General features: G+C 38.2%; 1 protein-coding gene across 8 annotated transcripts in view; it reads right to left on the bottom strand.

Moving 5' to 3' along the window:
• The window catches only part of KLHL32 (kelch like family member 32), a 210,781-nt gene that overhangs the window by 73,703 nt on the left and 126,877 nt on the right, over positions 1-10,201 (bottom strand). Inside the window, exon 6 of one of the 8 annotated variants that reach the window (XM_044917422.1) lies at positions 2,782-2,860. The exons of the other annotated variants lie outside the window; for them this stretch is intronic. Coding sequence (XP_044773357.1) covers positions 2,782-2,860 — 79 coding nt within the window. The remainder of the gene's footprint in view (positions 1-2,781; positions 2,861-10,201) is intronic. 8 annotated transcript variants of the gene reach the window in all.

Here is a 10,201-nt window from a genome sequence, read left to right on the forward strand (position 1 = left end):
GGAACCTAAAGACCACAGTTAGCTTTGTAGTGTATTTTGGTGCTTGTGTTTGGAAACAATTATTCTGGGAACTGGTGGTTTTTAATGACACTGCATTGAGAAAGTATAAGTCAGGGAAGGGTGAAATCCTATTCTTTTTTTATAAGATTTTATTTATTTATTTGAGAGAGAGAGAGCACAGAGGGGGGAGAGAGAGCGAGAAGCAGACTCCCCAGTGAGCAGGGAGCCTGATGTGGGGCTCGATCCCAGGACCCTGGGATCATGACCTGAGCCGAAGGCAGACACTTAACCAACTGAGCCACCCAGGCGCCCCTGAAATCCCACTCTATCTTACTTATCCTGGCATACTGCTATCCCCATCACTCTAAGCTCTAGCATATTTTAATTGGGAGAAAAATGGAGCAATTAGCAAAAGTCTTATCTCCCACTTTTTTGGTGACAAAGCCAGCAAGAGTGGAAAAGAAATTAAGGATTCCATTTGGGAAGACACACAAAGGGTACCATTGGGCAAGATGTTTCCGAAACCATCTGAAATACAAGGGACTATCATCTCTAAAGACTACAGGAGATCTCCCAAGCACCTTCCCTGACCCAATCTAGTTCATCTGACCCTGATGAAGAATCGTTCCTTCCTAAAAGGAGGAACAGTTTATTCCAACTGTATTGCTACAGTTTATTCCAACTTCAATTCATCTCATCCTCAGATCCTTGATAAGAACAGTGGCTGCACATAGTAGGCTATAAATATTTGTTGCATAAAGGGAAAATTATTTCCAACTGTTCTTAGGTATTTCTCATATTCCTCTTGAACAAACAGTATCAATTCCTTTATATATTTATCTACCTATCCCAGGTTTCAGTTTCCTGTTATCTCATCTTTGTGGCTTTCCTATAAAGTCCTTATAAGCTCTCAGAATGTCACATGGCAGTACATAGCATACTGAACTTACATATATAAGACCCTTGTTTTACTCTTTCACATGGTTGGTGTCAATCACCTCTACTTCAGATTCTTGGCAATGCAATGAATATCATAGTCTTTTAAGCCTCAAATAAATAATAAAATAGTAGGGCAAGAAAAAACGTTATAGAGTCCATTTGTTTCAAGCTTCTCAATTTTATGAACAGAAATAAAATCTAGACAAGTTATCTCTCTTACCTCAAGCCATGCAACCAATTAGTAGAGAAGCTGGAACTAAAACCCCAGTTTTTCAGACTCTTAACTATAGAGAACAAATGGAGGGCTGCTGGAGGGGAGGTGGGTGGGGAAAATGGGTTAAATCGGTGATGGGGATTAAGGAGGGCACTTGTGATGAGCACCAGGTGTTGTATGTAAGTGATGAATCACTAAATTCTACACTAGAAACTAATATTACACTGTATGTTAACTCCCTGGACTTTAAACAAAAACTTGAAACTCTAAATAAACAAATAATAAAAATAAACAAATAAATAAAAATTAAAGTTGAAGAAAAACTTTTAAAAACCCAGTTTTTAAATTATACAATGTGTTTTTCTATTGTACCACATCATTGTTATTTTCCCATCAGTAACTATTTTAAGACAGAATCCAGGCAAATGTAATTAAGACCAAACATAACTTCTATATACTCTAAATTAGAACAACAGTCTGTTTTTAAAGTATCTTTTGCTTGAAGATAGGTGGACAATATTTTGCAATAAGCCTGACTTATGGATTACTTCAACATAAAAAGCATATATTTAATGCTTCTTAAAAATGCTTTTAATGCTCTTAAAGAGTGTGTAATTAAAGAACAAGTATTTAGGGTAAAAGGCATCCTTTGAGACTTGAATTATTGTTGTATTTTTTATGGGAATATATATTTAATTCTAGGTCATTCCTTGTTAACTAAACCTGGCTCAAAAGTATATAGAAGAGATAATCATTTCCTTTTAGTTTTCTCAGTGTATCCCAACTGATTATCATTCTATGGAGTAGAATATATGACATAGATATAATCCTAAATATCAGAGTATGGAATCCAAAATTCTACAAATTTTGCTCTAATTCAATTAAAATATATAATTTGCTCATGCATTTCAGAAATATATCAGTTATATGCACAAACATTACATTCCTAATATTGCAAATCCTGAAGTTGTGATCCAAATTCCTTTATTGCTCATGCTCAGACAGAAGCGGCTATTTTGAAATCTAAAATTCCTAATCCTTTGAAAGAAGCAGCTGTTTTTGAAGTCTTACTCTGCTTGTATATGTATGCCCATATGTATGTGTACTACTCAACATGACCCCCAAGTCATGTCAAAACAATAAGAAATCTTACACTCACAGATTTCCTGGAAAATATACAAATTCTAAAGTCATCCCAAATCCAAGAACACACATCAATGCACTCTTCCATACAAGTGCCTTTATGTCTTGCAAATGTATATAAAAGTGCCCTTTACAGAGGCAGTTTTCATCAGATGAGAGATCAAATCTTTTTAATCAACACTAACAAAAGATAAAACCTCTACCATATTGTCCAAAAGCAGTAACTATTTCTTTGTCTTGATTCACAAATATTCTTTTTCACTGAAAAGGGATGTTCTTATCACAGCACTTACCAGCCAGAGCTAAGTAAGCAAGGACTGATATTTTTGCCCACAGCCTTATTCTGCCCTCTTGGGCAAGGGCAACTATAATCATTCTCCTATTTAAAATTTTGGTGCATACAGCTTGGCTGAAGGGGTAAACTGAGCCCCCCCACACTTTTGCAGGAGCCCACGCTGTGAAGGCACAAGCGTCTATATCCTTGCCAGTCCTGTCATCCCACTGAGATAAGCCAGAGCACCAGCCTCCCCTCAGTGCCGGAGAGGCCACAGAAATTCCATACTTCTGCAAATTCAGAAAGGGACAAAGGAAGGGCACAGGGGCAAATCAACAATCAACTGACATTCCTGAACCTCTGCCAAAGAGCCAGCAGGTTCAAGAGTGCTTGGTCAACAAGGGGTGGGAAGCCATGGAAGCATCTTTTAATACACTGAGTGACAATGCATGGACAGTGTTTCCTCTCTAAGCGGAGTATGGAGCAAGCTCTCCATCTTCCAATCCATGTCTTCACAGGGATGGTGCATTGACTACTATACATTACATTCAAGTACACTATTTATACATTATTTTATAATGCCTTAAATCCTAATAAACATAAACATAAAACTTGAGCAAGATAACCTTTTAATATTATGTACAATTTCTTTAGATGATAGGTGTGGACAGTTTCCCTAGTTTGAGTGAGCAGGTGTTGAGACTTAGCATGTTAAACTACATAGAAGCTCACTTCATTAACATGAGTCATGTGAAGTCCAAATAGTGACATATTAAACCAGAATAATGACTGCCAGAGAGAGGAAAGTTCATGTTAATAAATAAGTGCACCAAATTTTGTGGCCCTATTCTCTTCTTTGAGACCAAATGAAAAATTTCTGTTCGAAAAGACAACATTCCCATAAAATCCTAAAGCACCAGCAACTAGGGACATGGGACCAGGGCATTTTTCTCTACCAGAACAGTGAAAATGTTACCATGGAGGAATATTAAAAATTATAACAGCGCTCACTTGAGTGCTATAATTAAAACTGTGTCAACATTTTTCTTGTAAAACAGATTTTTCCAAGGGAGGTTGCACATTAACCATTATAGCTGACTACAGACTTATATAAGACACACAGGCTATTTTTTCCTCTAAGAAGTATATTTCAATAGAATCAAATCTGATGAGGCTCCAGGTTCATATATTGTCAGAAAAAATTCCTGGCATATTATAAAAAGAATATTCAGCTTAGTACATATGATAATAACACATATTCTTTCATTGTTCATTTAAAACTTTATGAAGTTGGAGACTAACAAATGCTCTTATTTTCATCTTCAGCATAAGACATGTGCCTGGTAATACTCTGGTTTCTCTTCAAATTGTATAAATCTTTTGCTTTTACTAAATATTACCATAAAGAGGAATAGTTATGATTTTTTTTAGGGTTTTTAAAAATATATATGATGTATACAGCTTACTCTCAAATGGCTCATAAAAAGCTCTCGTGGTCTTTCTCTCCCCCATCCCACCCTCTCTCTCCCTCCTCTTTCTGTCTTGATATGTGTGTGTGTAGACACACACACACACACACGCACGTATAAAGAGATAGAGAGATACAGAGAACACATGATAAAGCAAATGAGGTAGTTTGTTTAAGAAATCGGCAAATCATATGGGTGTTCTTTGTACTCTTCTTATTCTTGCAACTTTTCTTTAAATTTGAAATTATTTGGAAATGAAAAATGGAGAAAACAGAAAAAAATTGTGCCTGATAATCATCTTTATATATATTTTTACAAAATACATATCACAGAGCATCAAAAGCAAGAGCCCTTGAGACCAAGGGTGTCTCCTTCCTATAGAGTAAAGCACATAGGAAGGGAGGAATCACAACAAAAGCCACCCTGAGGCCTGTCACATGTAAGTTCCAGGTATTTAGGACAGCAAATAAAAAGTGACCTAAGTGTCCTTTGGTTCAGTCTTAGAACACAAGAGTATTTGTCACAAGGATTTTATAAGGGTTGTATATCAAAATGAAGAGAAAAAAAACGATGAAGTTAGGATACTGTGATGTCCTTTCCACCTGTGAGAAATGGCCACCGGTTTGAGCTGATCTTTGAAAACGTAATAGAACAGGACAAGTATGGCTGACAATGGAACAGTCATTTGTCTTCTCATCTGGTAAATAAGTGAGTTGATGAGAGTCTCTTCTACCTGGAGGATATATATCACCTACAGATCCACCAACAGTAGTATTTTAAAACAGAATCCTCCAAACTTCCTATAGGTAGGAGAGGCAACCAAATTAGTCACTAGGTCTAGATTCCAAGCCCCAGATTTCCATAGCACACATAGTTTTTATAAATCTCTTTTTAGAAAAACAAAGTGATTTTTTTGGTCTATAATTCTATACTTCCAAAATATATGCATGAAGGTGAAAGTGTGTGCACCTAGGCCCACATGCAGACAATCAGGTTACATCACGGTCTTTTTCTCCCTGGAAACAACTTTGTTCAGAGCATATTATCTCACTTAATAGTTACTATCTCTTGTAAAAATAAAACAATCTCAGACAAAGAACACACATTTCAAATTTGTAAGACAACCGCTTCAAGGTACTATGTATTTAAAATCTCAGAATGAGGGGTGACTGGGTGACTCAGTCGGTGAAGCGTCTGCCTTGGGCTCAGGTCATGGTCCCAGGGTCCTAGGATCAAGCCCCACGTCAGGCTCCCCGCTCAGCCAGGAGTCTGCTTCTCCCTCTCCCTCTGCCTCTCCCTCCCGCTCATGCTCTCTCCCTCTCTCTCTCTCAAATAAATAAATATTTAAAAATAAATAAATAAAATATATGTCAATGCAAATATTTTGCAAACTAGTCACATACATTTTTACCTGAGGACTGTCTTGAAATATACCATCCCCATATCCAGGGCAGGGAAATAGATGGGAGAAATATCCCACAGGGCAATAAAGATAACCAACATCACCTGTACATATGATACTGCAGAAAATGGAACCTACTCTTGGTCTCCTCAAACGTTAGCAAAATACAGGAACAATTAGAAATCATTTCTTGTACTTGTCCTCCAGTGATCTGATACTGGTCTCTGAGACAAAAAATAATGCTCATTTCCCTAATCCTTGATGGCATAGGAGTATTTACTTGATGCTGGACTGATAACAATAAAATAAGTAAAATTTTAGTGTCTATATATTTATATATGACGTCCTTCTGAATATAAGGGACTTTGCATGTGGTCAGTGAGATATTAAGCTTATATTGTTAGAACAACACTGGAAAATGAAGGAAAGCCAACTTGGTCGACAGAATAAAACCCTGCTATATCCCATTGGCAACAGGGCCTAGGTGCCAGTTATTTCCCAGCTATTGTATGCAGTGAGGATGGGTTATCAGGGTGAAGTCAGCTAAAATGGCCAGGGAAACATGATGCTTTCTTCTACCACTAATTGGTATGTGCTCAGAGAGGTGAATGTGATCCAGTAAAACAGGAGGCTGGGCTTGATGTCAAAGACCTGTTTCTGCAACTTAACTTATTTGGGCATTTATGAAAAACACTAGCAATACTGAACCTCAGCTTCAACATCCGTAAAACAAGGATGATATTAGTTACATCACAGGGGTCTCCAGCGGACTGAAAGAGGTAACGTGACAGTGCTTGGCAAACTATGATATTTAGACCATATACAGAATTAATATGATGGCAAGGTGCCACCAAGAGATGGAACTAATCCTCAATTCAATTATCCTTTTGAATTCATGATAAAGGCAGTCCATTCAGACTATTTTTATAGAACACAATATTGTGCAATATCGGTCCGCATTTCAAGAAATTTCTGTAATTGAGAAGAAATGTCCTACACGGTATTAAATACTTCACGTGTTGTAAAGTGAGAATAAAAGTATGACAGATAATCTGTTGCAGATTATGAACTAGCCTTTATGATGAGCCTATTTTCACAAAAATGGGCTCAGTAATTCTAACTCAGTAATTTAAGGCCTGTGGCTTTGTTAAATCCCAAATCAGAGTAGAATGAATGAATGGAAGAAAAAAAAGGAAGGGAGGAAGGAGAAAGAAAAAAAGAAAGGGAGAAAGAAAAGTGAGATATAGACTAAACCTAGTTGTTTCTGCATAACACTCAGTGTATATTCACTTTCTTCAGTTGGCTTCAGTCTCTCATTAAAAATACTTTAATTCATGTCCATAAGTCCCCTCAAATCTCAACTCAGTTCACTGGGTGGCAAGGAAAAAAAATATATAAACTAAGCTATCAGGCTTGAGACAACTAAAATAATGACTGATTGAGCTGATTACTTTTCTTCTTGTTTTGTTGCTCTGAGGCAAATGATATAACCATGAATCTTTTCTTTTAGTTTTTTTTTTTTTTTTAATTCATCCATTCCTCAATTTCTTGTTGAGTGTCCATTATGTGCCAGGAACTTACTTAGTGAAAAAGAAGATTCTAATTAGTTCACATACATACCTTCTAATTTGCCATTCACTTCCAAGCTCTATTATACCATAAAACTCAAGGCTTACTCTTGACCTCAAGTGTCTTAACATATCCCTAAAAATATACACATGGAATATTGGAATTAGAGGAAGAAAAATCCTGCAAATTTGGAATCCCACAAATTCTGTCTATTGTAAGCAGATTTTCAGACACATGCAAAAACCATCTTCTTTTTTTAAATTTTTTTTAAAGATTTTATTTATTTATTTGACAGAGAGAGAGCACAAGTAGGCAGAATGGTAGACAGAGGGAGAAGGAGAAGCAGACTCCCCGCTGAGCAGGGAGCCCGATGCGGGGCTCGATCCCAGGACTCCGGGATCATGACCTGAGCCAAAGGCAGACGCTTAACGACTGAGCCACCCAGGCGCCCCCAAAAACCATCTTCTAATGTTGCCATCTCCCTCATGGGTGTTTTAAATATTGCCAGTACATGTATATAAATTTTATGGTTTAAAAAAAAAGCTGTTTAATTTGTAAACATGCCCTGGAGCATCCTGAGAGCATCAAGCCTTTGAATATTTCTTTATGAACTGATTCAGTAATAATGAACCAATAGCAGGTTCACTGGCACACATACTCCCTGCCTAAAATTAAACCTTTAGTGACCAAAAGGACCTCACAGGCTCAAGCAGCTGCCCCAAGTCACCGATACGGAGATGGTCAAATCCCTCAAACAAAAGTTACTATGATGGATTTAGATGTCCCTGAAGTATCTAAGCTGCATTTAAGATTTTAACGCCGGCAGCCTCCAAATAAAAAGAACATTATCCTCAATGGTCACTTTAAATAGTAATTTAGAGCTACAGAGTGCAGTGATTACAGTGGGGAACCCCCTAACTGAAGTGTATGACTAAACATTGTTGGGGGCAGACTCTGCTATCAAGAGGATGGAGCTGATGTGCTGGGGTTGGGGAGCCAGAGCCTATATTCTCAGGGAGCTGCAGAGAATACACAAAAACGGGATGCTCACCACTGACCGCCTTCACTATGTGCATATCAGCTTGGCTACTGATGTTTAAACAGAATATTTCACACTGCAGTCTCTAACAACTAGGATAAAGTGAGGGATCTGTGGGAACAGTGAATCCTCTATTCACCCCTTGCAACAACTCTGAGTGTAATACACAAGTAATATTTTTGCCAAGGAAGATACATTCTCCAGCACAATTTTCCTATATTCTTTGGCCAGGAGAAGTAGCTTAGAGAACCAATCTATTATAGTCATGTAAGGAAGACAGATGTGTGGGAAAAACAGGCTCAGCGGCTTGACAATCTCAGAAGACTCGTGAGCAATAAAGGGACTGCAAAGGATGAGGGAATGAGTGTAAGGTGGTAGCCATTCCAGGGGCTACCCCGAGAGAAGGCTGTCTCAGCCCCAGTGCCTGGCACCCAACAGGACACCTGTAAGTGTTGGCTGAATAAGAAACAGTGGGAATTGAGAGACTGCAACCTGGAGAAATCACAGATCGGAGACATCTTTATAAGGTTGGGAGGAATAAGGAGTTTGAAGAGCAAGGGGAACTTTGAAGGTAGAGTTGGAGGAATTGAAAGAGGAAAGTGAAACTGCAGGCAACGCCCAGGCCCAGCCCTGGGAGCAGAAGAAATGCCAGCACAGGCCAGGATATGAAATGTGAGGCGCCCCGCAGGACCTTCTCAGGGGGACACCGTGGCTGGGGGATACGACGTTGGTGCACTAAGCCAACGTGAGAGCACAGTGGTGGGCATGTGGTGGAAGGCTCATGAGGACATAGGAAAAGCAGTCTGAGACATTCATTTTCCACGGTTAGATATAAGGTACAACAGATTAGGGAACATAGAAACCCAGTCAGGCTTCACCCAAAAGCAACTTGAAATAATGAGCTATACACTTCCTTTAAGAAGAAACAGTCTTTGGTCAAGTCCCATGAATTTGCAAACATAGTGACTCTACAAAATAAAATCACTCATTGTCACAGAGACCATAAATTGGTATCAAAACTGAACTTCATCCTACTTTTTTAAATACCAGAAACTATTGACTGATTTGACATTTCTCCCCTAATTACCTTTTAACTTCCCATCACTTCAATAAAACAAGACATAACTAATTGATAATTTTACTAAGCATTCCTGAGGGCTATTTTATCTGTGCAGTTATAACTGCAGTATAACTAAAGCTAACTAGAGCTAAACAAAACTAATCACTTGTGATCCAGTGTAGCAAAGAATCTGGTGAGACCGTGTGTGTGTGTGTGTGTGTGTGTGTGTGTGTGTGTGTGTGTGTGTATACTCCCAATCCTATTGTCATTTCTTTTTACACTTGATCTTAGCCAAAAGGCTGAGAAGCGATTGCCATTTCTTTTTAAATAAACATTTTAAATAGCACTGTTGCTTAAATAAGGACTGCATTAAGACAGTAACTGAATTCAATGACTTAATTCAATTTTGGAGCCTCTTCAGGTGAGACTGAATTATCACCTAATGGCTCTCTTTACCATTCAAAAATGAACAGCTTACTTAAAAAAAAAAAACACAAGAAATAAATAATGTGAAATAGAATACTTGAAGCGAAATTATAATCATGATGATGCTGTCATCTTAACATCTATAGACTTAATTGTTTTACAATTGACTTGACATGTGAGAAAAATGTCCAAGGCTAGGTAAAAATATGCTGCTGAACACTCACTGTGGAGAAAGAAACTGAAGACAACAGAAATGCAAAAGCAGAACAATGAGGTTCGCTCTCAGGTGTCTAATCCAGGAGACCACTGTGCACAGCTGGGAGACAGTAATAACGGTTTTTCTTTATTTTTCTTTTCCTCTATTTTTCTTTTTAAAAGGTATGCAGCAAAGAGGAGTGTGGTGAGCCACATACTGTAAACACCAGCAGTATGAGGTGGCCACCTATGCTTCCAACAGCAATAAGATAAGGTGCTGACTTAATACAAATTGATAGTTGCAGCTTCTAATAACCTCCTAACTACTACAGACACATTTCTGTCTGCCTGCCTCCCCCTGTCTCCCAGGCTCCCCAAGAAGGAGGCAAAAGGAGGAAGATGCTGCACTTGGAAACAGGAATTGGACACATTGTTGGGAGACACATGACTGAGGCAAGTGTCAGGAGAACA

The sequence above is a fragment of the Neomonachus schauinslandi genome, chromosome 8 (genome assembly GCF_002201575.2).
Source record: "Neomonachus schauinslandi chromosome 8, ASM220157v2, whole genome shotgun sequence".
In the NCBI taxonomy this organism is placed as follows: Eukaryota; Metazoa; Chordata; class Mammalia; order Carnivora; family Phocidae; genus Neomonachus; species Neomonachus schauinslandi.